The 25,558-nt window shown below is 38.5% G+C and overlaps 3 protein-coding genes and 3 long non-coding RNA genes across 13 annotated transcripts; 2 read left to right on the top strand and 4 right to left on the bottom strand.

The window, feature by feature from the left end:
• The first annotated feature begins 6,945 nt into the window (after window positions 1-6,945).
• Window positions 6,946-8,640, top strand: LOC114525454. The gene is made up of 3 exons (XM_028546812.1): window positions 6,946-7,517; window positions 7,632-7,910; window positions 8,041-8,640. Exons 1-3 carry the CDS (start codon window positions 7,185-7,187, stop codon window positions 8,314-8,316), a joined length of 888 nt encoding a protein of 295 aa, XP_028402613.1. The 5' UTR covers window positions 6,946-7,184; the 3' UTR covers window positions 8,317-8,640.
• A 230-nt stretch (window positions 8,641-8,870) lies between these two features.
• On the bottom strand, window positions 8,871-12,623 carry LOC114525455. 5 transcript variants are annotated; one of them, XR_003687192.1, is made up of 12 exons: window positions 12,261-12,623; window positions 12,085-12,169; window positions 11,907-11,988; window positions 11,667-11,795; window positions 11,493-11,514; window positions 10,670-11,460; window positions 10,374-10,455; window positions 10,194-10,301; window positions 9,857-10,071; window positions 9,716-9,784; window positions 9,504-9,599; window positions 8,871-9,376 (listed from the first exon to the last, which is right to left on the bottom strand). XR_003687192.1 is itself a non-coding variant. In XM_028546813.1 (4 exons), the coding sequence occupies exons 1-4, from the start codon at window positions 12,428-12,430 to the stop codon at window positions 11,772-11,774; spliced, it is 360 nt and encodes a 119-aa protein (XP_028402614.1). In that variant the 5' UTR covers window positions 12,431-12,623; the 3' UTR covers window positions 11,557-11,771. The 5 variants fall into 5 exon arrangements, 1 of the variants encoding a protein (XP_028402614.1); XR_003687190.1 differs by having other exon boundaries at window positions 10,670-11,514; XR_003687193.1 differs by lacking the exon at window positions 9,716-9,784 and having other exon boundaries at window positions 9,504-9,578; window positions 10,670-11,514.
• Window positions 12,624-12,701: 78 nt separating this feature from the next.
• LOC114525556 lies at window positions 12,702-17,390 on the top strand. Of its 2 annotated transcripts, XR_003687210.1 has the most exons (5): window positions 12,702-12,927; window positions 13,078-13,402; window positions 14,569-14,663; window positions 14,959-15,004; window positions 17,076-17,390. It is a non-coding gene; the product is annotated as an uncharacterized LOC114525556 (long non-coding RNA). The 2 variants fall into 2 exon arrangements; XR_003687209.1 differs by lacking the exon at window positions 17,076-17,390 and having other exon boundaries at window positions 12,704-12,927; window positions 14,959-15,056.
• Window positions 13,731-17,919, bottom strand: LOC114525558. 2 transcript variants are annotated; one of them, XR_003687213.1, is made up of 8 exons: window positions 17,832-17,919; window positions 17,648-17,736; window positions 17,488-17,556; window positions 17,320-17,362; window positions 17,031-17,177; window positions 16,892-16,951; window positions 14,488-14,564; window positions 13,731-13,839 (listed from the first exon to the last, which is right to left on the bottom strand). It is a non-coding gene; the product is annotated as an uncharacterized LOC114525558 (long non-coding RNA). The 2 variants fall into 2 exon arrangements; XR_003687214.1 differs by lacking the exon at window positions 16,892-16,951.
• Window positions 17,920-17,923: 4 nt separating this feature from the next.
• Window positions 17,924-18,398, bottom strand: LOC114525557. 2 transcript variants are annotated; one of them, XR_003687212.1, is made up of 3 exons: window positions 18,321-18,398; window positions 18,069-18,244; window positions 17,924-17,961 (listed from the first exon to the last, which is right to left on the bottom strand). It is a non-coding gene; the product is annotated as an uncharacterized LOC114525557 (long non-coding RNA). The 2 variants fall into 2 exon arrangements; XR_003687211.1 differs by having other exon boundaries at window positions 17,926-17,961; window positions 18,064-18,244.
• Window positions 18,399-18,581: 183 nt separating this feature from the next.
• On the bottom strand, window positions 18,582-20,514 carry LOC114525333. The gene is made up of 8 exons (XM_028546591.1): window positions 20,498-20,514; window positions 20,136-20,275; window positions 19,881-19,993; window positions 19,580-19,730; window positions 19,306-19,494; window positions 19,092-19,209; window positions 18,808-18,978; window positions 18,582-18,716 (listed from the first exon to the last, which is right to left on the bottom strand). The coding sequence occupies exons 3-8, from the start codon at window positions 19,957-19,959 to the stop codon at window positions 18,582-18,584; spliced, it is 843 nt and encodes a 280-aa protein (XP_028402392.1). The 5' UTR covers window positions 19,960-19,993; window positions 20,136-20,275; window positions 20,498-20,514.
• Window positions 20,515-25,558: the final 5,044 nt, after the last annotated feature.

Raw genomic sequence — 25,558 nt, 5'->3', positions numbered from 1 at the left:
TTGAAGGAGCGTCGCAGGATCAGTGATGAATTAGATGTTGAAGGAGCGTCGCAGGATCAGTGATGAATTAGATGTTGAAGGAGCGTCGCAAGATCAGTGATGAACTAGATGTTGAAGGAGCGTCGCAGGATCAGTGATGAATTAGATGTTGAAGGGCGTCGCAGGATCAGTGATGAATTAGATGTTGAAGGAGCGTCGCAGGATCAGTGATGAATTAGATGTTGAAGGAGCGTCGCAGGATCAGTGATGAATTAGATGTTGAAGGAGCGTCGCAAGATCAGTGATGAACTAGATGTTGAAGGAGCGTCGCATGATCAGTGATGAATTAGATGTTGAAGGAGCGTCGCAGGATCAGTGATGAATTAGATGTTGAAGGAGCGTCGCAGGATCAGTGATGAATTAGATGTTGAAGGAGCGTCGCAGGATCAGTGATGAATTAGATGTTGAAGGAGCGTCGCAGGATCAGTGATGAATTAGATGTTGAAGGAGCGTCGCAGGATCAGTGATGAATTAGATGTTGAAGGAGCGTCGCAAGATCAGTGATGAACTAGATGTTGAAGGAGCGTCGCAGGATCAGTGATGAATTAGATGTTGGAGGAGCGTCGCAGGATCAGTGATGAATTAGATGTTGGAGGAGCGTCGCAGGATCAGTCATGAATTAGATGTTGGAGGAGCGTCGCAGGATCAGCGATTAATTAGATGTTGGAGGAGCGTCGCAGGATCAGTGATGAATTAGATGTTGGAAGAGCGTCGCAGGATCAGTGATGAATTAGATGTTGGAGGAGCATCGCAGGATCAGTGATGAATTAGATGTTGGAGGAGCGTCGCAGGATCAGTGATGAATTAGATGTTGGAGGAGCGTCGCAGGATCAGTGATGAATTAGATGTTGGAGGAGCGTCGCAGGATCAGTGATGAATTAGATGTTGGAGGAGCGTCGCAGGATCAGTGATGAATTAGATGTTGGAGGAGCGTCGCAGTATCAGTGATGAATTAGATGTTGGAGGATTGTCGCGGGATCAGTGATGAATTAGATGTTGGAGGAGCGTCGCAGGATCAGTGATGAATTAGATGTTGGAGGATCGTCGCAGGATCACACGGTTCGTCGCAGGATCAAGTGGAAGCTGGTTGAGGTATATACTATAGGTATGCATGATTAGTGCATGCTGCATGGCATTGGATCCTCCTGGTGGTCTAACCTAGTATATTCACACATCAAGTGACATTTCAATCTTTTCGACTATGCATGATAACAGGAAATTTCTCACAGCTCTTATGAGGGCATTTTTCGAGTTTTCTCGATAAAAAAATTCCTAGTTTTGTCACTTGTGTGAATACGTGTGAAATCCAACGACGTAGCGTCTGCGTATGCATGATGGCTTTAAAGCGTTCAAAAGAAACTAACAAAATGCAATTTGTTAGAGAAAATATTGAATTCGTATTAGCCTAATTTTAGATTAATACGAAGGTAATCGCGAGTACTTATATGATTATATAAGTTCTCTGTTCAGCCTGTTATAATGCGTTTCGAAGGACCGTCCGTCAGTGGCAACAAAAATTATACCTTAGCATGGAATTTTGAAGTTTGAAATGAAAACAAAATGAGTGCTTTGCTGTTTAGACACTAGTACTCATCTTTTTCCCTTGTTCGTATTAATTTTGTGGTTTGCAGTTGTAAGCTTTGAAAAATCCGATTAATCCCGAACATGAAGGAAATAAACGTAATCTAATCACTTTGACTAACTTGATGAAATTTGTATAAGAGGAAAAAATATACCTCCCATATTGCATTGCATGATAACTGGACTTATAGTTGGGGGTATCTCGAGGTATAATGTTTAAACTGTAGGTTTTAATATTTTATAGTACTCTCTTGCCTGAAAAGCCAACCCTTTAAAGAAAACCCTTTGCATTTTGACACACTTACTATGTTGTTTAATTTCTTACACGCCCAACCGTCGAGATGCTGTTGAAGAACATAACTGTTTGGAGTGGAGCAATGAAGCAAGTGAAATTCGATACATTGTTTACCAAAGGTAATTATACGTTACGAAAATTTAAAGGTAAGGCGACATTATTGATTAGCTATATTGAGTAAGTTGCATGTTCAGCCCGATTACGTTTATTTCCTTCATATTCGGTCAACCGTAATCCAGAACGTATAAAATAAAAATAAAAACAGTGCATGAGGCATGTCTTAAAAAAGGGGTAGAAGAAAAGTGTTATTGTCTACATCAGTTTGATATGAAAAAGCATGCAAGTCGTGAATACGAAGTATTTTTTTATCATAAAATTAACATTTGAATAATTCGGAAATAATTTTCCTTGCCATTGTCGGACAAAGCGCAGTTGAATGTCTAAGAGCATGATGTTTTGCGCGCTCTAAATATGCGCGCGCTCCGCAGGTTAGACCACCAGAAGAATCGAATTAACGAGGATCAAGAATTGCGTGGCAATTCCTGGGACTCGGTTTAAATGAGCGGAACTGAAACGATGAATTATAGATAAAAACTGAAGTGCATGTCATTGCGGACGATTTCTAATAAAAATACCAAATTCGGACCGCCGGTCAGGTAACCTGAAATTCAGGTTACCTTTGGAGGGTTTTTCACCGGGCACTCCGGTTTCCCTCCTTTTCGTTTGGCTTTAAAAACAGTGTCCTGGCCTGGGGCCAAACCAAAACGTATTGTTTGATTGTGATAAAAACGCGTTTGTGGTTTCTGGGTTCGATTCCCAGAACACTGTCGTAAAAGAATTTTAAAAACATGGTTGTGGAATCATTACGTAATTTACGTAATAAATAGGAAATATCTGGCATTGGGATTAGCACGTAATAGGTCCTCATGGTCAGGGCCGCGGGGATAGAGCACTGTCAAGGGTAAGGGCATCTCCTGTACTCGAAAAACCTGGGAACAAAGGATGGGGGGACCATCTCCTCCCCCAAGAAAATTTTGAAATTTACCAGGCCTCCTGTTTAAAAACCACTGTTTAAAACATTGTCTTTGAAGTAATAAAAGGCAGTTGAACCTAGAATCTAGACGAAACTCAGTCTTTGCACTTGCAGTCTCGAAGAAGTTCGGGAAAAGTTGGAAGTCTTGCTTAGGTACGTGGTGATATTCCTGCCGATTTTTACTGCTTCATCTTGTATATTCCGGTTGAAAATGTCAAATGCAAGAGAGCGGTTACTTTAATTTAGTTTTTCCTTGCTTATTTGATTTCAGAACGAACTATGGCGCCGAAAGATGGGGAAGGAGAAACGTAAAGGCTTGCTCGCAGCGAATGATAGGTATTGTTCTATTAATATATGCGTGTATTTTGCATTTGTGACTTGAAAAAACACGTTGTGTGTGTGTTCGTGGTAGTCCTTCTTGGAGATAAAGATATAAAGAAAAAGTAGTTTTCTCTAGTTTATATCTAAGTTTATATGCGTAATTTTTTTTTCTTTTGTATTGTGCATGCTTTATAAAAAGTATATGATATCGAATAAATATTAAAGACAGGTTACAGCGGCTTCTGCGCATGCGCGAGCTTTGTTTACATTTTTTGTTTTGATCCGCAATGATTCTACAACATGAAGTATATCATATATTCGCAATGATATTAACAAAAAAAACCACTGTGAAGTACGCACCACATTCAACACGACATTCAACACGATAATCAACACGACATTCAAAAACACCGTACGACTCATTTCCATCATTCAAACGTTCGAAATTCAAATATTGTTTAAAACCCTTTCCAAACATTTATTAAGAGGAATAATGCACTAAATCGATCAATTGGGGCTTAAACTTTATATCTTGTAACAAAACAGGCGGAATCAACTTAAAATGTGCCCAAAAAAAGAGATTTTGTACCAACATTTTTATCGCTAATTTTGTAATTCGCGCTGCAAAGAACAATTTCCTAAATTTCTCAACCCCAATTCCATAGAAATCCTTTGAACTTTTATATTTAGTGGAGAATTATATGCTCTTTCAAACGATGTGTAACATGAAAGTGGATTGGCCATAGAAATATATAAAATTCCGTCTTTAAATGAAACATATTTGCACGCGCGTCTCTTATAAGCTAATTAATAATACCTATATTAGCGCGCAGCAAAGCCGGGCGACAGTAATTCCTAAAGAATCATAGTTTTCTCAGCCGCTATTCTATAGAATTTCTTCAAATTTCCGTATTTAGTTCGAAGTAATATGCTCTTTCAAACCATGTGTAACATGAAAGTGGATTGGCCGTAAAAATATGTAAAATTCCGTCTTTAAATGGAACATATTTGCACGCGCGTCTCTTATAAACTAATTAATAATACCTATTAGCGCGCAGCAAAGCCGGGCGACACTAATTCCTAAAGAATCACAATTTTCTCAGCCGCTATTCTATAGAATTTCTTCAAAACTCCGTATTTAGTTCGAAGTAATATGCTCTTTCAAACAATGTGTAACATGAAAGTGGGTTACGTCAAAAAAAGGTGAAATTACGTTTTCAAGTCAAACATATTTGCTCGCGCGTTTCTTATAAATCAATTACTGATTCCAATTACACTATTAGCAAACTGAGAAGAGGCTGAGAAGTTATTTTTAATAAATAGTTATTTAGATTACCTATTTGATATTAGTTATAAAATATTGTAAATGTAGTTTTATTAACTATTATATAATAAGGTTGAACATGTGAAGAATTATTATCCCGCCGTAACTGATTGTTGGTTTCTTATTCATGCCTGGTGTGACGTCAATGACGTAACTCGTTGAACATGCCGATTTTAAACATTGAGAATAGCTAAATAGCTTTAAATAATTGCTATTTGAATTTAATTAGTGTTATATCAATGGTGTACGCCTTCTAGTCTTCTGTTTCCCGCGATTTAGACAACACAGTTGGTTTTGTTTCATGCATGGTCTATTTGGCATTCACCTGTTGTTACGATTTAATTTCTATAAATATTTTGTAAACATTTCGTAACATCACTCTAAATTTTTGTACATTTTTCTTTTCAATATTTGCTTGTCTTATGTTGCATATTATACATCACTTTTCTATGGTCGGTCCCATTTATTTAAGGGTAGAACATGTCAGTGCAGCGACCGCGCAAACATTGGGTTGCACATAATTTCTTTTTTTAGAATACGGTAAGAAATGATTTTTTTGGTTTCTGGTAACATTTTCTTAATTTTCCGCAGTAAAATGAATAGGTATTTCAAACTTAGGAATCTTTTTAGGAATCACGACATTCGACACGTTTGATTTTAAGACGGAATTTTATTGTTTTTTAACGTAACCCACTTTCATGTTACGCATTGTTTGAAAGAGCATATTACTTCGAACTAAATACGGAGATTTGAAGAAATTCTATAGAATAGCGGCTGAGAAAATTGCAATATATTAAGACATGCCTGCGCATTAGTAAGAGTAAAAAACGCGAAAAGACTACTCGTTAAACAATCGCAATTTTCTCAGCCTCTATTCTATGGAACTTCACTATACTTTCGTAAATAGTACAGAATGACACACTCTTTTAGGAGGTTTGTAATGTTAAAGTGATTCCTCTTTCGAAATGTAAGAAATTCTGTCTCAAACACAACCGCACCAAAGTGTGAAGTACGCACGACATTCGAGACGTTTCATTTTAAGAAGGAATTTCATTGTTTTCTGGCGTAACCCACTTTCATGTTACACACTGTTTGAAAGAGCATATTACTTCGAACTAAATACGGAGATTTGAAGAAATTCTATAGAATAGCGGCTGAGAAAACCGTGATTCTTTAGGAATAACTGTTGCCCGGCTTTGCTGCACGCTAATTGGAATTAGTAATTACTTATAAGAAACGCGCGAGCAAACATGTTTCATTTAAACACGAAATTTCATCGTTTTTTGGCGTAACCCACTTTCATGTTACGCATTGTTTGAAAGAGCATATTACTTCGAACTAAATACGGAGATTTGAAGACATTCTATAGAATAGCGGCTGAGAAAATTGGAATATATTAAGACATGCCTGCGCATTAGTAAGAGTAAAAAACGCGAAAAGACTACTCGTTAAACAATCGCAATTTTCTCAGCCTTTATTCTGTGGAACTTCACTATACTTTCGTAAATAGTACAGAATGACACACTCTTTTAGGAGGTTTGTAATGTTAAAGTGATTCCTCTTTCGAAATGTAAGAAATTCTGTCTCAAACACAACCGCACCAAAGTGTGAAGTACGCACGACATTCGAGACGTTTCATTTTAAGAAGGAATTTCATTGTTTTCTGGCGTAACCCACTTTCATGTTACGCATTGTTTGAAAGAGCATATTTTTACGGCCAATCCACTTTCATGTTACACATGGTTTGAAAGAGCATATTACTTCGAACTAAATACGGAAATTTGAAGAAATTCTATAGAATAGCGGCTGAGAAAACTGTGATTCTTTAGGAATTACTGTCGCCCGGCTTTGCTGCGCGCTAATATAGGTATTATTAATTAGCTTATAAGAGACGCGCGTGCAAATATGTTTCATTTAAAGACGGAATTTTATATATTTCTATGGCCAATCCACTTTCATGTTACACATCGTTTGAAAGAGCATATAATTCTCCACTAAATATAAAAGTTCAAAGGATTTCTATGGAATTGGGGTTGAGAAATTTAGGAAATTGTTCTTTGCAGCGCGAATTACAAAATTAGCGATAAAAATGTTGGTACAAAATCTCTTTTTTTGGGCACATTTTAAGTTGATTCCGCCTGTTTTGTTACAAGGTATAAAGTTTAAGCCCCAATTGATCGATTTAGTGCATTATTCCTCTTAATAAATGTTTGGAAAGGGTTTTAAACAGTATTTGAATTTCGAACGTTTGAATGATGGAAATGAGTCGTACGGTGTTTTTGAATGTCGTGTTGATTATCGTGTTGAATGTCGTGTTGAATGTGGTGCGTACTTCACAGTGGTACAAAAAAAGAGAGGAGCGACGCTTCTTTCAAAAATATATTTGCGGAAAAAAACTATAGAAAAAACCGAAAATAAGCAAATACAACATTTTACGGAAACACTTTACAACAGTGGATGAAAAGCCGCTTTGAAATCGTAGATTAACAGCTGGAGCGGCGGCCGAAGTTGTCATACAAAGGCGCGAGTTCTAATCGGTTCGCTTTTGGTTTGTTTATATTTGGGACTTGATAGCCTTGGAAGTGTTAGTAATGTCTTTAATAATGAAATATACTGTGCGGTATCTTTCCGCCGTCGAAAACTCATTCATACCAGGGTGGTCACTCACAGTCATGGCAGGAGCAATTGAAGGAAGCTTTTCGCTTGAAGATTTCGAAGCTAATGTTTTGGAAAACGCAGCGGCTATGCCTAACCGTGACAAAATCACAGTGTGCAAATGTAGAGGGCACTGTCTTCGTGAAAAAGGACGGAATTTCTGTCCGTGCAGAAGCATCAATAGCTTGTGTTCGAGCGCGTGTCATGGCGAAGACTTTGGCTGTTGCATGAACAACCGACTTGTTCAAGAAAGCGATAGTGATGAGAGTGTAAGTAAGATTATGTCATTCTTTAAATATATGGGTGGGAGAGAGCCAAGAGGGCTGGTTTCATTGTGGAAATATTTTTCCACTTTGTTTACTTTGTGATTTGCAATTATCTAGGACTCTGAGTTCACTATAGAGGAAAGTGAGAATGAGGGCGAGCAGCAGCTGCAGATTGAAAAGAGAGGACGTGGTAGGGGAAGAGGTCGTCCAAGGGGGAGAGCAAGAGGTCAGGGAAGAGGGCAAGGTACTGCTTCACAGAGACGTGGAAGGGGAGGTAGTGGAAGAGGTCGTGGAAGAGGTCGTGGAAGAGGTCGTGGTAGAGGTAGCGGGAGAGGGCGTTTGTTAGATGAGCCAAATATTGCTGAAAATCAAGCAGATCATGAGCAGCATTTAGTGGTAAGAATTAAGATGAGCCTTTGTCAACACTTGATTTCATACAATTATTCTTAAAAGCCTTTGTGTAAAAACAATAAAACATAATACCACATGCAGCATATCTTATATTTTACTCTTTTGCTGATTTCAGGATCTAGTTGAGGCAATGAATATAGACAACCTGAGAAGGCTTGCTCTTGAATTGCTAAGAAGACAGCCAGCAGCATTTGCTGACATTGTTAATGGTGAGCTTGTGAGCGGAAATGAACCCCAACCACCAAACCCAGAACCTGATAATGATGCTCCAGATTGGGTGCAAGTGTGGGTGCTGCATTATTATGCCCACTCAAGAAGAGAACAAATGCTGCACCCGATCAAGACGTTCTTGTATCTCAAGAACAAATCTTTTCAGTCAACTAATCCTTGATGGGAATGTTTTGGAGATCTCAATGCGATACAGAGAAGATGTTTTGGAGTTGAACAATGTCAGGAACAATGAAAACTTTCGCCATGCTGCATATAGACAGTGTGTTCTATGGCAACATGGTAGATTAGGAAGAGGAAATAGGAGAGTAGTACCAAGCTGTTGTGTGGTTGCTATTCGTAACCGTTATCCTTCACCTAATGGACAGTACAGGGGATATTTGCCTGCACGTGTTTAGATAATTTAGCACTTAAAGTATAAATAGTGCCCCCAAAAAGTAGACCAAAATAAACCACAATCGATGTTTGTGGGCATAAATATGTTTTTGGTCTGATGTAATAGCAGGCCCAAAGTGAACATTTTTAGAATTGGGCTGCGCCAGCAAGGTAATAAAATATATAGCTGGGTAAATTTTTCATTTCATACATTGTAATGCTGATTTAGTTGTTGTAATTGTCCGTGTGCATGATCAGCATCAATCTAAATGCTAATTTTCCAATTTCAAAGTGTTTAGTTTTTCGGGACACCCTATACATATATCATAATAATTTAATAAAACATTCCATTTAAGATATTATGTGTCATATTTCATTGATAATGGGCTCTTAAATTTATGGCTGTTTCGCTCTATATCAGAGCTCGTCAGAATGCCTAGGAAACACAAATGAAATGATGATAACATCAATGATTCCGACATGGACAGCCTGACCTAGGGTCTGGGGGTTTGAAATTAGAGTTTTCCTTCTCTTAGGTGAACTGCCTACCATGGCTAATGGGCTCCACCTACCCAAAGTAACTTGATTTTACACACAACCATTAAAATCTTGTTTTATGTGTGTCGACAAGTGTCTGTACTGATGGAGGAGGAACAGGGGCAATATTGGGTGCAATTTGTCTAGGATCATCACTTGGAATACCAAGTCTTTTGTTTACATTCCCTTCTGATGTGATCCTCTTTATAAAAACCTTCTGCATCAGTTCAGGAATGTAACTAAATTCTTTTGGTACAAGAACACGAACACGGCACCACTGTTGTGTACGCTTACTGAACTTCCGACCGTACCTAATAAAAAAAAAACTTTACAATTCCATACAATATGAGTACCATTACACTATAAGAATGCACAGGACCTGAAAAGTTGTTCACACTTAGGATGGGAGCACTAAGACAAAAATTTCAATATCAGTACCTTTCTTTCCCATCAGCTGTAGTTGCTGGTGCTCGGCCTCTGTGGTGGTTAAAGTCCAAGGCAGCAAGCTGGTTTCTAGCTTGGTATACTGAGTATCTGAAGATACAACAAACATCATTATTCTTTTATTAACAATGCTTCCTTGCATGGAAATCAACCATGATAGGAGTTTTATTAGCTGTTACCTTTGTAATAATATGTCATATACTTACGAATAGGCATGGCGCTTTGGAGCATACATCAAAATTACATTATGAAAGGACTCTAAAAATCCTGTGTGCCTAAAAAATATTTCAAACTTTGAGATGATATAACTTATCTGAAATTTTCAAATATCCAATCTCATTTGTTACCTGAAGTTAACATAATACACCAAAGTGTTTAAAAAGCAAGTGTCCAGAATGATCTTTGCCAGTGCTTTATGGGCAGAAGACTCTTTCTTAAGTTATGGCTTCTTTCTCTCACTTTCATTAAGAGGATCATGTTCACATTTTCCACCATTTACACCTTCCTCCAACACCCACTCATGCTCATCAACAACATGGTGTAAAATACCAATCCACTTATCCTATTAAAAAAATATAAAAAATACAACATAAAGTGACTACATATTAACACATGTATGTACAGATTGCACGAACTAGATAAGTATTGCTGCAAAAACCAGTAGTACTTCAATGTGAATCTTACTTTGAGATTTTTTGAGTCATTAGCACATGTTTTTGAACAATACCAAAAATGGTTCCTTATTGATGGTGCCCACAAGGTCAAATCTGCATTGTCTTTAGATTTAGCAGCCTAAAGAATAAAATCAATTCTAAATAAGGAAAGTTTTTTAACTAATTGCTGGTTGATATCTTCAACACTTACAGTAGTGATTTTCTTTGCAATGTTCTTTGCTCCATGCCACACATCATTCTGATGTGTGCCTCCTTATATTTCTCTTCCCTTTCTAAAAAATGCAATAATGCTTAATTAATAAACAAATGCATGTTGTAAATATTCCCTTACTGTCTTTTAAAGGGTAAACACAATTAATTATATAACATTGTAATCAATCTGCAAATGAAGTTGTTAAATTATTGAAAGTCTGACAATATTGATTATAACAGGTTGAACTATTAGAGTTTCAGGAATTGCCATATTGTTATAATGTAGATACTTACTCATCAATGCAGCAATTTCAATATGACCATCAGTTACCACCTCCTTCATAACTATTGGTGATGCAAGCAGTGTGTCCATCCCTCTTTCAAACCCAATCCTCTCCATATTATTGCTCTTACCAGCAGCTTCTCTCACATCAACCACATTCATTTGCAGTATGGCACGATCATTGGTACTGTATCAGCCAAGCTGTAAGCACAATATTGTGCACTATGGCCAGGCGAGTCATTCCTTCCATCACCACTCAATATAACCTCTTTGTTCTCTCTTTCTTTCCAACATTTCTGTTTGTGTTCTTCCCAGTAGTCATTAATGGCAGGGATGATGTACAACTTCTGATACTGATTGAATAATATTGATGAGAAATACTGCAGATTACAGAAGTTGAACATCAACCCCACCTTGGCGTAGGAATTGCCAGACAACAACAAAGCAGAAGCAAGCATGAGGTTGCCTGCTCTTGTTGCAAGAGGGTTGAGCTGCCCATCTGCCTCCAACATGACCAGACCTACACCCCCAGGATACGACCAGGCATGTTCCAACATATGTTTTCTTATAGCTCAACACACAGCCACATCCTTGTCGTTTACAAACACTCCCATGTAATGATGTTATCAAAGCTATAAGAGTGTCTGTAAACACAATACACTTTTCCTTCTTGATTGCATCTTCAGGACTGACTTCTTCCACAGTAGAGATGTATTCTGGTTGAGTCATCTTATGTTGCTGCTGTTGTTGTTGTTGGGTTCCAACATCTTCTGTGGGCTCATCTCTATCATGTCCACGGATTCTCACATTGAGCAAGTCATCCAGTAATGGCACGTCAAAACCCGGGGGACATACACTACAGTAAAATGGCAGTAAGAGATATTATTGGACAAAATATTTTATGCCATATTCAGTGATATATAATGTGTATATTTATGTTTTAAATCAATAAGCATTACAGTAGGAATGTCACAAAGATTATTATTGAGGTTTTGCATCATCACTTACTCAAGAGAATCGTCCGACAAAACCTGGTCTGCCTGGATAGTGTGTTCACCAAAATTGTCATTATCATCATCAGAACTATCATATTTGGTTGTCAATGTTCGACTGTCAGAAATCACACTCTGACCCGACCTGAGATATAAACACATATTGCGTATTTAAAAAGTAATACTCTCTGCGCGAAACTTTGCATGTATGGGTTTCAAATTATAAACTCAGTAATCACAATAAGTTTCAAATTACCTGATAGAATATGATGTTCTAACATCCGACAAAGCAGACAATGGACGCGGATTTGAGTGCGCGCTTGGCGTTGAGGTTTTAACTATAAAATATTTCATACGAATGTTTTATGCGAATATTTTAAAAAATAATAAATGTTTACGTTTTTGGAGCAGCACTTTAAAACATATGTTCTTACTGGGAGAAGAAAAATATTTGGAAGGTGTCGTCTTGGCGGCATATCCGTTGATTCCATTACCGTTTCGGTTTGCGTTTCTGCATTGCTAAAGTGAGTTCAACACATACATAAAAAGCATTATCAAGTAAACAAATAACACACAAAAAAGGTCAGAGGTTTTATCATTTTATACTTACCAAACTATACGATTCATCGCAAGATAGCTGTCAAGAAGCATATCCGCCACATCCTTGTCTGTTCTCAATTTATGCTGCTCCTTAAACGCTCTCCATCGAGGGAAAGGACCCAACAAATACACTTTAGAGGCATCTCTACTAGCATAATATTCTTTTCTACTCGACGACATGACGCAGTTCGCTTTTTTTTTCGCTCCTCTGAGAATAGCGAAAAGTAAACAGACTGAACAATCCGGGGGATTATCAACTTGCCGTGGAGTCCCCAGGCTGGCGCACGCGCAGAAGCCGTGTCTTTAAAACAGGCAAAAAAAATAAGAAATTTCAACCGCTCTTCACCGCAATTTCGGCTCTCTTCACCGCAATTTCCACCGCTCTTCACCGCAATTTCCACCGCTTTTCACCGCAATTTCCACCGCTCTTCACCGCAATTTCCACCGCTCTTCACCGCAATTTCCTTTCGCTTCTACGCATGTGCGAGCTTTGTTTATATTTTTCGTTTTGGTGTGAATCCATTTCATTTGCACAACATGAAGTATTCAGAAAACTAAATTAAAATGGCGGACGCATCAAGAGTGAAGAGTGGAGCTTTATAAAACCATTCAACAATTGTCTTTTAAAAGACAACCAAATAAATATTTTGAAAAACAACTACTGGAAGATATCTCCTGTAAGTTTGTCGATTTTATCTAAGTTTGAGATACTGTGTATAATTATTTTTACAGTGATTGTTGGATGATTATTAAATTTGGATAAAAGATTATACTCAGATAATGATTTTGTTTATAAAATACCTTCGTACTCTGTTCTAATATTGCAGGATTCAGATTTATGAGCAAGATAATCATGCTTCAATGGTCAAAGTAGCTCTTCTGAGTGTGTTTCATCATAGACATCAATGCCATGTGGGTCAACATCACTGAATGAAACTGCTTCAATACGAAAGCTTACAAGTGAAGATATAGATAGGAGAGGATTTTGATGGCGAGTATGGTTATCGAATGATTGAACTTTCAAACCTAGCAAGTGCATTTCAGTCCTTGCATAATTGGGAATTAGGCGGAGAGTTGAAAGTTACCGATGATGAGTCTCGTAGATATGGAAATAGCACAGTCATTGTTGAGTCAGATATTGCAGAGATTGCTGTGAGTTATGATAGCACATGGTCTAAGTGCGAGGGTTCACTGCAAACTTTGGAATTGATATTGTTATTTCGGTTGACACAGGTGAGGTTCTTGACTATAGTTTTGAATCCAAATTATCGAAGTTTGACATGTATGCATTATTGATAATTGGTGATAAAGTTGCCAACCTTAGTATAAATTAATATATGCTAATCACTGAGTAGCATGTACGCGCACAGAACACGAATGTTGGGCTACCTATCGTATTACATGATGTTTCACCATTCGTTCTCTCACTTCTCTGAGCAAGAAAAAAAAAATCCTGAAAATTCAACCACATTCACCACAAAGAAAAACCACGCCATCGCTTTTGCAAACCATCGCTTCTGACACTTCACCTTCGCAAAATTTCGTAGATGCTCTAATATTTGTGCATGGTGAGACTGAAGTGAAGACTTCTAAAAATCGGACATATAATTGATAATTGTCATGTAATTTCCTGGTATAACATCCCAACCTATACATTGTAGTTAAAATATGATAACAATATCAACCTCAAATTCAACTAATATTTTGTATGCAATCAAGAAAAATTTGGAAATGCTGGTGGTTAATTTTACTGCAATTATTACACAAGATATGATTACACTCCTTTATCATTACCCAATCCTGTCAGAATTGCTATCACATGTGAATGCAATATAATTTTTGTACACAATCATTATTTAATTACTGTTTTCAGCATAAATTATGCCTTAAGAGGCCTTCTCCAGACAATATTCATTGCAAGCTATATGATATTTGCTCCAATATTTGGCTATATTTGTGAAAGATACAGTTGCAAGCTCATTATGATCTATTGCCTCGTTATCTGGTCCTTAACAACATTTCTTAGCACACTACTTAATAAACACCTATGTAAGCTTTTACTGATTTCATACAGTGAGTTAGAAGTCAGATATGTTAAAAAAGAAGGAAAATGGTAGGTTAATGAATAATTTGGTATGTTCTTGGTTCAAATGTATCTTCCGCATTTCGTGGTGGCAATAATTTTATAATAGAGAAAACACAGGGTATGTAAACATGTGAAATAAACATGTTATTACTTGATGTGTTTCTGGTAACTCCAATCTTGGGTGTGCTTCTTATCATCTTGGGCTTTATATCTGTTGTTTGAACCTGTCTAGGGGCAAATTGAAAAGAGTCAGGGTGATATTGTTGCAGACAAGGATGTTATCATTCGTCGTTCATGGTTGAATGATGCGAAACATATGTTACGCTGGTAGGTGATTTTAAACAACAGATGTTGCTTACTGCAGGAAGAACTGTTTAGAACTGACAGAATTATCCAATGTAAATAAAGTTAGTTTGTGTAGGTTTCCTGCTGTAGTAACGCTGAATCAATAAGAGATGATCCAGTATGCCATTCCTTGTTATGCCCTTGATCCTAGCTTTAAGATATATTGTTCTTTCTTATGTAAGTTAAACATGTATATCTGAAATTAAACATATAATTAATATTTCCGTAAAGACATTTCTATGATATAAGTGTTAGCAATTGTCTTGTTTCTTTGTAGATACAGACAGAGCCACAGCATCGGCAGTCCTTATATTGTGGGTTTGGTATGTAATATACAATTTCTTTTACCTAAAGCTGTGAATCACCGACACGTCCACTGAATCTAATTATGACGTCACTTCCAGTCCGCAGGGCTTATTTCGCTACTTTCTTATGCTTTGACTTTTGACTTCCGGTTTTTCGATGGGCGTGATCAGACACGCCCACTTAATCTAATTATGACGTCACTTCCGGTCAGCGGGGCTTATTTCGCTACCTCCTTACGCTTTGACTTTTGACCTCCGGTTTTTCGAAAAGCGTGGTAAGACACGCCCACTTAATCTAATTATCACGTCACTTCCGGTCTGCAGGGCTTATTTCGCTACTTCCTTACGCTTTGACTTTCAACTTCCGATTTTTTGTGGGCGTGATCAGACACGCCCACTTAATCTAATTATGACGTCTCTTCTGGTGGGCGGGGCTTATTTCATTACTTCCTTACGCTTTGACTTTCAACTTCCGATTTTTCGTGGGCGTGATCAGACACGCCCACTTATTCTAATTATCATGTCACTACTGGTGGGCGCGACTTATTTCACTACTTCGTTACGCTTTGACTTTCCACTTTCAATTTTTTGTGAGCGTGGTCACACACGCCCGCTTAATCTAATTATGACGTCGCTTCCAGTGGGCAGGGCTTATTTCGCTACTTCCTTACGCTTTGACTTTCAACTTTCTATTTTTTGCGGTAATGGTCAGACACACCCACTTATTCTAATTACGACGTCACTTCCGGTGGGCAGGGCTTATTTTGCTACTTCCTTACGCTTTGACTTTCAACTTCTGATTTTTTTATGGGCGAGGTCGGACACGCCAGCTTAATCTAATTATGACGTCACTTCCGGTGGGCTGGGCTTATTTCACTACTTTCTTACGCCTTGACTTTCGACTTCCAATTTTTTGTGGAAATGGTCAGACACACCCACTTAATTTATTTATGATGTCACTTCTGGTGGGCGGGGCTTATTTCGCTACTTCCTTACGCTTTGACTTTCAACTTCCGATTTTTTGTGGGCGCGATCAGACACGCTAACTTAATCTAATTATGACATCACTTTTGGTAGGCGGGGCTTATTTCGCTACTTCCTAACGCTTTGACTTTCAAATTCCAATTTTTTGTGGGCGTGGTCAGACACTTTCAACTTTCGATTTTTTGTAGGCGTGGTGAGACACTCCGACTTAATCTAATTATGATGTCACTTCCGGTGGGCGGGTCTTTTTTCCCTACTTCCTTACGCTTTGACTTTCAACTTCCGATTTTTTGTGGGCGCGATCAGACACGCCGACTTAATCTAACTATGATGCAACTTCCGGTATGCGGGGCTTATTTCGCTACTTCCTTACGCTTTGACTTTCAACGTCCGATTTTTTGTGGGCGTGGTGAAAAATGCCTACTTAATCTAATTATGACGTCACTTCCAGTGGACGGGGCTTATTTTGCTACTTCCTTATGCTTTGACTTTCAACTTCCAATTTTTTGTTGGCACGATCAAACACGCCCACTTAATCTAATTATGACGTCATTCCTGTGGGCGGGGCTTATTTTACTACTTCCTTATGCTTTGACTTTCAACTTCCGATTTTTTGTGGGCGTGATCAGACACGCACACTTAATATAAATATGATGTCACTTTTGGTATGCGAGGCTTATTTCGCTACTTCCTTACGCTTTGACTTTCAACTTTTGATTTTTTGTGGGCGAGGTCAGACACGCCTATTTAATCTAATTATGACGTCATTTCTGGTTGGCGGGGCTTATTTCGCTAGTTCCTTACGCTTTAACTTTCAACTTCCGATTTTTTGTGGGCATGATGAGACACGCCCACTTATTCTAATTATGATGTCACTTCCGGTGGGCGGGTTACTTGTTAATCAGAATTTCTTTTACTTACTCCAAGGAAGAACGCCAATAGCACCTTTTGCAAATAATCGCTTTCTGGCGTGCGATTCACCTGTAATTAGTTAAAAGGCATAGACATATTTATGTTATATATATATATTATATATATACAGTAATTTATATAATCGTACCTGCAAACCACACATGACACATTGTATATCGTTTACCTCTTGCAGGCATTTCATTTGCTTAATCGCACACGTTTTGATCGCCAGTTGCTATTGGGGTTGAATCGGGAATTTTGTCTTGGGAAGTACTCACGTCTGTTGCATTGTGATCTAATATAATTGGAAAGAGCAAAATAACGTAAATGAATTGTATGCCGGGCAGAAACAGGTATTGCATTGAGTTAGGTGCACGCAACTGTTGTAACGAGCATAAATATTCGCATGCAAGCTGAATAAGTCAAATAAAACGAACCTATTTTGGGTCTCTTTATTATTTTTTGCGCGACTTCAATGGCCTGTAAATTAGACACAGAAAAATTTGTAACGCTTAAAACTTTATAACATCGTTAAAAACATTAAAAAAACTACAAAAGCATCAAAACTCGTTAGTAATTCGTTTTGATAATTTAATATGACATACCCAAGCAAATGTTTTCCTTTTTCTTGGAGTCAGGTTGTTATATCTAGCCTTTGTGTTCGGTGTAAGTTTCTATTTGAATAGCAAGGATACACCGTGAAACACAGATTAGACAAGTCGTTAAACTGCTCATACAATCTCCTAACTGAGTAAGCCTGCATACCTCTGTAAAACTGAAGTCGAGCTCCTCTTCACTTTCGGTAGGTGCAGTTGTATTTTCGCGATATTGCATGACTTGACTATTTTTAAATGCTATACAAATGTGTTATCAAAGGTTTCAAAATATTTAATATGCTGATGAAATACTCAAATAGTAATCCTCATCTGATTCTGTTATTTCTGTATACCTTCTAACTTTATCCTCAACTCGTTTTCGAGAGTGTCCAAGCTTTCGCAACCTTCGTCCGATATTGTTGTTGCTGGATTGTTGATTTCTTCCATCACTCTCATTGGGGGCATCATCCCGAATTCCACTGGCTAATGAGTAATATTGTTAGAACAACAACATTCAAGATACAAAACAAGCCTAAACTTCGAACCAGAAAGAATTGCATAGAAATTTATTTAAAACTTTCTTACCACACGCTATCATATGTTGCGTGAATGGCATCAGTTTCCCCAGAGGAATTCGGTACGCTCTTTTCTGGCAAACGTGTTTCCTTTTAATCATTTGCTCCAAGGTGCATTCCCTGTTTTTGCCGAAGTATATCCCTATTGTCCCCGGCTCCCGTACAAGCGTACTTTGCAATTCTTTGAATTCCTATTAAAACAACAAACATTTTGTGAAATGCAGTCACAAGACCGCGTTAGACTCCAACACTGTACGTGTTACTCACTGTATGTGAAATATCGACAAAACTGTCGACAGCAGTTGACAGTAGCGCAATGCCTGGAACCTTCATCCCTTCGATGTTTTGACAGTAACTTTAGGGTGCAGCCATGTAAGAATCTTAAAAGAGATCAGCAAAATCTGTGAATGTTATATCCAAGGAAATCGAACACTGTGTATATGGCGCCATTTAATACTTTATTTTGTCCGGAATTTTTTTTTTGTAAATAGAAAAATGAAAGAAAACAAACCGGGTCTTTTTCCTCGGCTATCTTTTCAATGATGTAGCTTCTAGCCTTTGCATTGTTGAACGTATACTGACTGTCTGCACCTTTAATAACTCGCCGCATGCAAACAATACGTAATCTTTGGTGTTCGCTTGGTTACCACACGAGAGACGTAACTAAATGAGAAACATAAGTCATGTAAAAATGAGCTCTATTATTGAAAACTAGTCCGATCTATTTTTTGCGAGTTATTTGAGTTTCACATACCAGAGCATTTGCGACAAGTACCGCGGCAATACAAGACAACCACCTTGCCTGCACCTTCAGGTCGTTTTCATCGAAGATCGCTTGGACGACCTCTTCGACAATTTCACGCGCATGTTCAAAAACCTCAGCCCATAACTCCAGGTATTTAATTGCCCAGACAAGCAAAATACCCTATATAACAATGACATATATGGTCATGGATTTTGAAGGTATAGTAGCCTAAAATAATTTATGGTTAAGTTGAAGTACACGACGTTTACATTTCCATATAGACTAAAACATACCTTGTTTTCTTGCATGAACTCTCGCATAACCTTCAGTTGCTTGTCGTCAAACTTGGCTTGTTCATTCTGTTCCTCGTTCCAGCTCACGTAATTAAACCTAATAACTCTCCCTACTAATCTACAATGAAACAGATTTCGAAGGCTAAATGTTAATAACGTAATTTCAGTTTAAGAATTAAAAGACAATTCATTAATAATTGCATAAGTGTACTACCCGGAAACTTCGAGAGAATTCGTCGATATTAACGTGGCGGCCTTGATGGATGTCATCCCCACCTTATTTAATCCAGACATCAGTCGCCCTTGTGCTTGCAGCAGAAACTCGCTGAAGTTAACATTGGGTTTAGGGTCATCAATCATTATGACCCCAGTCGTTCTCGATGCTATCTCTTGCATTTTCTTTCTATTAAAAATAATTGAAGTCTGCTTTTCAAACATTTGCGAAAAAATTTTTTATACACAACGTATAATTTTAACGTGAAACTCACGTAGATGTCCCACATGTCTGGGAGTCTCCACCACTTAGTAACATTACGTGCGATCCATTGGGAATTCCAACACCCTGAGCAAGGAGATTTAGACTCTCCGATTTCCCTATGCTCCTTTCTTCGGAGAATATCATGCCAATAGAACTCTCTCCTAAATGACGAAGACGTTAAAAACAAAGGTAACTATGAGAAAAGAAATTGCAAAATGGTAATACTGTCTATGGTAGTACTGTACAGTGAAGTTATTTACGTCTTTCACTTTCCGCGATTGAGCTACCTGTTCATTCAAACAGTAACTTACTCCAAACATCTTCAGGATTGAGAGCATTCCTCAGCAACCGAGCCACAGTGAATGCTGTTGCCAGCAAAAATTTGTCCATATTAGGGCCCAAGCATTGCGAAAGTAGTATGCACCTTAGAAAAAAATGAATATATAATTAAAAAATTATTTGGTATAATCGTTTATGTAGTCCAAGTGACACTTGAAAATAGTTGGCCAAAAAAGTCTAGTAGTGCGCTGTAGATGTTTCGTAGCCCAAAAACACCGCATTTTTACCTTGCAACAGAACGATTCAACTTTGCGTAATCGTTCAGTAAGCTTTCGTTAATTTGCAATTGGTGGTTTTTTAAAGACTTGTCCAATATTAGATACTTATGATCAATTGGATCTAACACTTTACCATTCTCAATATGCACCTGTAATAATTGAAATTGAATAATTAAATAAACTAATAAAGAGAACGTTCCCAGGGGCTAAACAAAATGCTTTCAGTTGGAGAAGGGATATAAACTAAACGCGAACTTTAGAAATCAACAGATCTCAATATTCTAGTTTTGGTTGTTTCGTTTTAGAATAGTTATGTTTTTCTTTCAAATGCACAACTAGGTAAATATTTATACAAGCGTAATACAACATACATCATTGGAAATAATCCAGTATTGATTATTCCCTTGGTATCCCATGAAACGCGTTTCATGGAAAACCCTTTTGTTCTCTTGTTGGGAGAAGTCTTCTTTCAGGTAGCAGGCGTACGAATGAACGACAGCTGACGTCATGTGCGGCCCCAATAAGAACGTTCCTTCTCCATAAGCAGCTCTTAATGAGTCAATGAAACGTTGCTTCGAGTCGAAACAATTGACGTTCAATACGATAAGTCTGAAAAAACACCAGATGGCACATGCAATTGTATCGTTCGCGTAGTCTTTGAAAGCTATCTACTTCTAAACTATTTATAAGAACATGTTTGTACTTAAAAATCAGGCACATTATAATTAATCAACGTAAATAAGAAGAAATTGGCAGAAATTGGTCAAAACGTGAGCACTGGAAAACTAATTTTTTTAGAGAACTGAGCGAAATTTTCTTTCGAGAAAAAGGCGATCAAAACTTTCGCGGGTATTTTAGCGATGCCAGATTTTTCCACCTCCTACTTCTGTAAGCCTGTTCCTTACACCTTTGCTAATCGCTGTTTGTGTTTTTTATTAATCTTAAGGTGTGAAAATAATTTCATTTAATATCAAAGCAAAAAAAGTATATTATCAAATATTACTTTTGTATCCCGATACATATTTTATGTGTATCTATATAGGTGCCATGATAATGTGCCCTAATTATCACACATGCCGCTGCATTGGAAACGCATTGTGAAATTAGTATGGACAATGACGCGGTTGTTTAGAGCCTATATTCAGTGTGTAAACTGGCTATATACGATGATGTGCATATTTTAAAATACATTTCGTATAGGGTCTAGTTTATTCAAATTGAGTGACTGTTAATCGTATACATCTAATATCGTATGTATGGAAATGCACAAGTCTGCGCAAGGACACAAAAGGACCATTTTCATACTAAAACAAGAAACCACCCAGTACTTTAATGAGTCGCGAAGAACTCGTATAAAAATCCCATTTACAATAAGCTTATGTTGGCCTAGGTTTACACTTTTGCCTTATTGTAGCGGCAGTTTGCGAACAAATTTACTGTTCCTATTCATTCGAATTGTTTGTGACGTTTAAACAACGCGTCATTTCAGCTGCGACTTATTTTCGCTCGTATATATTGCCCTAATGTGTATATACAACTTCAATAGTTCCATTTGTTTTTATACACGAAAAACTATATTGTGCGCACGAGCGTATTTACCATGCATAAAAAACTCCAGTGTGCGGAGAAACAATAAATGTATATCGTTTAACACTACACAAACCTGATCGTAGTTTCCTCATCTTCGGAGGCTGAACCACAACAGCAAACCCAATGCCCAGCAGAATTTTCTTCTTCTTTCAGCTTTAGCTTCCCAAATATTTTGAGCGAGAAATCCCCAAACATGGAAAATTTTTTCCCATAGTAAGTTTTTTTACCAGCCACACAAAACATTGTTAAAACACTTTCAATCTACATACGAAACGAAGATCAATTTAATATAGGGATACCAATTACCATATTCTCAATGTTATTGAAAAATAAAAATCTCCTTGCTCGCTTTACTAACCTCAGTGTCAGACATTTATATATGTGCCGAAAGGTCTACAAACTTTCCCACTTGCCAAATAGTGAACTTGCTAAGAGTTGAAGGAGAAAGGGAACGCAAGCATATGATAACTGCTATATATACCATACGAAGATCACATGACGGCATAAGGTTAATCACACTTAATTAATGACACTTAATTAATGACAAACCATCTATATGGAGTGTAATATGAGACGGAAGGTGCATGGTAGCATATGATGGCAGGAAGTGCAGAAGTATTTAATGAGGATATTACTGTGAAACCTTGTAACGTGTGTAAGTAAAACTTGTGAAACGTGCAAACTTCATGATTGCTTTCAAAGCAAAACTGTTGGTTTTTTTATGTTACATACATATACAAACATCAATCGTTTTATTTCGTTTCATTGTTTTGAGTACGTTTTGTATTTCAAAGCAATGTTTGTGAATTGTGACATCCTCTAATAATGTTACTAGGTGATGCTGTCCAAGTTGTCAGGGAAAAAATGTCAAGCTTTTCAACGGCTATAAATAGACCACTTCAAAAATAGCGGCTATTAATCGCTATATAGATGTGTTACTATTATTAAAAGTATTAATAGTCACAAAAATGACAGTTGCCCTTGACAACTTGGTCAGCGTTCCCTGGCAACATTTCAGATGACGTCACAAACATTGATCTCACTGCTGCAAAACTTAAGGGCCTAATTCCACAGGCGCTTTTTCTCCGCGAAATATTTCGCCTGCTTCTTGTATGTTTACGAGGTTTACAGAGTGCGATTTAACGTTAACAGCTTTGTTTTCACTGAATAATCACATACACAACATGTTTTTCAGGATATTGTCTTGTATATTTAAGTTTCTGCCAGTTCCTTGTGATCAAATCAATAAAGATATCAGATATCGCGATGGGCGAATCGTTAAAAAAAAAAGTGTGCGAGATTTGCGGATTTCGAAAATCGATAGGGATTTTTACAAATTTTTGTGATAATTTTTTTTAAAGTATTCTTGTGACTTTATATGGATTTTTAGATCTTTTTACGGATTTTTAGGAATTTGTAGTGATTTTTAATGGACTTCTAAGGCACTTTTTAGCCTTTAGCTTAGGGAATTTTTTTATCTACAGGGCGTACGAGATTTTTAAGTGATACACCCCTCGATAAATCTCAATATCATCTGCATAGCCCAGCAACTCACTTTTCCTGATCGCATAAGCTAAATCGTTCATAAAAACAGTAAACAGCATAGGCCCCAAAATACTGCAATGTAGTACCCCAGCTGTCACACCCATCTAATTTGAGTATGCCTCCCCTAACTTCACCCGTTGACTACGACTTGACACATAACTTTGCAAAATGTTTACTGCTTTATCGCCCAAGCCATAGAATTTCAGTTTTTCCAAAATAAGTTCGTGTCGAAGACAATTGAATGCTTTACTCAGATCCAGAGCAACAGCCCCAATCTTATTATAACTGTGATAATATGGATAACAATGTCTAGTTGACAAAAACCGACCAAAATCCTGAATCAAGCACATGCTGCAGCCATCTTGCTTTTGGAGGTAAGGGGCCACGCTGCTCTTGTTCAATTCTCACATTGAAAAATAAAAACAAAAAGCAAACGAAAGTGTATTACGACTGCTACGCTTGCTACGCTTGCTACGCTTGCTACGCTTGCTACGCTTGCTACGCTTGCTACGCTTGCTACGCTTGCTACGCTTGCTACGCTTGCTACGCTTGCTACGCTTGCTACGCTTGCTACGCTTGCTACGCTTGCTACGCTTGCTACGCTTGCTACGCTTGCTACGCTTGCTACGCTTGCTACGCTTGCTACGCTTGCTACGCTTGCTACGCTTGCTACGCTTGCTACGCTTGCTACGCTTGCTACGCTTGCTACGCTTGCTACGCTTGCTACGCTTGCTACGCTGCTACGCTGCTACGCTTGCTACGCTTGCTACGCTTGCTACGCTTGCTACGCTTGCTACGCTTGCTACGCTTGCTACGCTTGCTACGCTTGCTACGCTTGCTACGCTTGCTACGCTTGCTACGCTTGCTACGCTTGCTACGCTTGCTACGCTTGCTACGCTTGCTACGCTTGCTACGCTTGCTACGCTTGCTACGCTTGCTACGCTTGCTACGCTTGCTACGCTTGCTACGCTTGCTACGCTTGCTACGCTTGCTACGCTTGCTACGCTTGCTACGCTTGCTACGCTTGCTACGCTTGCTACGCTTGCTACGCTTGCTACGCTTGCTACGCTTGCTACGCTTGCTACGCTTGCTACGCTTGCTACGCTTGCTACGCTTGCTACGCTTGCTACGCTTGCTACGCTTGCTACGCTTGCTACGCTTGCTACGCTTGCTACGCTTGCTACGCTGCTACGCTTGCTACGCTTGCTACGCTTGCTACGCTTGCTACGCTTGCTACGCTTGCTACGCTTGCTACGCTTGCTACGCTTGCTACGCTTGCTACGCTTGCTACGCTTGCTACGCTTGCTACGCTTGCTACGCTTGCTACGCTTGCTACGCTTGCTACGCTTGCTACGCTTGCTACGCTTGCTACGCTTGCTACGCTTGCTACGCTTGCTACGCTTGCTACGCTTGCTACGCTTGCTACGCTTGCTACGCTTGCTACGACTGCTACGCTTGCTACGACTGCTACGCTTGCTACGACTGCTACGCTTGCTACGCTTGCTACGCTTGCTACGACTGCTACGCTTGCTAGGCTTGCTACGCTGGCTAGGCTTGCTACGCCCGCTAGGACTGCTACGCTTGCTACGCTTGCAAGGCTTGCTACGACTGCTGCGCTTGCTACACTCGCTATGTTAGTGCTGTATAAACATTTACGCCTATCTTATAGTATTTAAAACCCGGCAATAAACAAGTGTGACAAAACAGTCTGACAAAATATTTGCAGCGAAGATTCATTTTGAACGACCTCTTGTATAATTCAATTTTTCATAATTAGCCTCTATTAATTATTAACAAGTGTTAGACCAATCACGAAAGACTTTCTGAGCACTGCGAGCTGACTCGTGGTCGGACACGCCCACTTAATCTAATCATGACGTCACATCCGGTTGGCGGGGTTTATTTCGCTACCTCCTTACGCTTTGACTTTCAACTTCTGATTTTTTGTGGGCGTGGTCGGAAACGCCCACTGAATGTAACTATGACGTCACTTCTGGTAGGTGGGGCTTATTTCGCTACTTCCTTATGCTTTTACTTTCAACTTCCGATTTTTTGTGGGCTTGGTTACACACACCCACTGAATCTAAATATGACGTCACTTCCCGAGGTGTCAGGGCTTATTTCGCTACTTCCTTACGCTATGACTTTCAACTTCCGATTTTTTGCAGGCGTGATCAGACACGCCCACTGAATCTAATTATGACATCACTTTTAGTAGGCGGGGCTTATTTCGCTACTTTTTTACGCTTTTCAGAGAATCACTTTTTCCCCGAGATTCATTCTTGGAAGGATTCACT

The sequence above is a fragment of the Dendronephthya gigantea genome, unplaced genomic scaffold (assembly GCF_004324835.1).
Source record: "Dendronephthya gigantea isolate DGI-Jeju-01 unplaced genomic scaffold, DenGig_1.0 000034F, whole genome shotgun sequence".
Lineage (NCBI taxonomy): Eukaryota > Metazoa > Cnidaria > Anthozoa > Malacalcyonacea > Nephtheidae > Dendronephthya > Dendronephthya gigantea.
Note: the sequence above shows the minus strand (reverse complement) of the source record. Positions and strands in the feature narration are given on the sequence as shown.

Excerpts from the sequence above, each read along its gene's own strand:
- LOC114525454 (XM_028546812.1), top strand. The coding sequence starts at position 7,185 with ATGTCTTTAATAATGAAATATACTGTGCGGTATCTTTCCGCCGTCGAA. Across the intron at positions 7,518-7,631 it reads AAAGCGATAGTGATGAGAGT|GACTCTGAGTTCACTATAGA; the intron begins GTAAGTAAGATT and ends GCAATTATCTAG. Across the intron at positions 7,911-8,040 it reads ATCATGAGCAGCATTTAGTG|GATCTAGTTGAGGCAATGAA; the intron begins GTAAGAATTAAG and ends TGCTGATTTCAG.
- LOC114525455 (XM_028546813.1), bottom strand. The coding sequence starts at position 12,430 with ATGTCGTCGAGTAGAAAAGAATATTATGCTAGTAGAGATGCCTCTAAA. Across the intron at positions 12,170-12,260 it reads GCGATGAATCGTATAGTTTG|CAATGCAGAAACGCAAACCG; the intron begins GTAAGTATAAAA and ends AACTCACTTTAG. Across the intron at positions 11,989-12,084 it reads CAAATATTTTTCTTCTCCCA|TTAAAACCTCAACGCCAAGC; the intron begins GTAAGAACATAT and ends AATATTTTATAG.
- LOC114525333 (XM_028546591.1), bottom strand. The coding sequence starts at position 19,959 with ATGGACAAATTTTTGCTGGCAACAGCATTCACTGTGGCTCGGTTGCTG. Across the intron at positions 18,979-19,091 it reads AGTTCATGCAAGAAAACAAG|GGTATTTTGCTTGTCTGGGC; the intron begins GTATGTTTTAGT and ends ATTGTTATATAG. Across the intron at positions 18,717-18,807 it reads TACTTGTCGCAAATGCTCTG|TTACGTCTCTCGTGTGGTAA; the intron begins GTATGTGAAACT and ends TTTCTCATTTAG.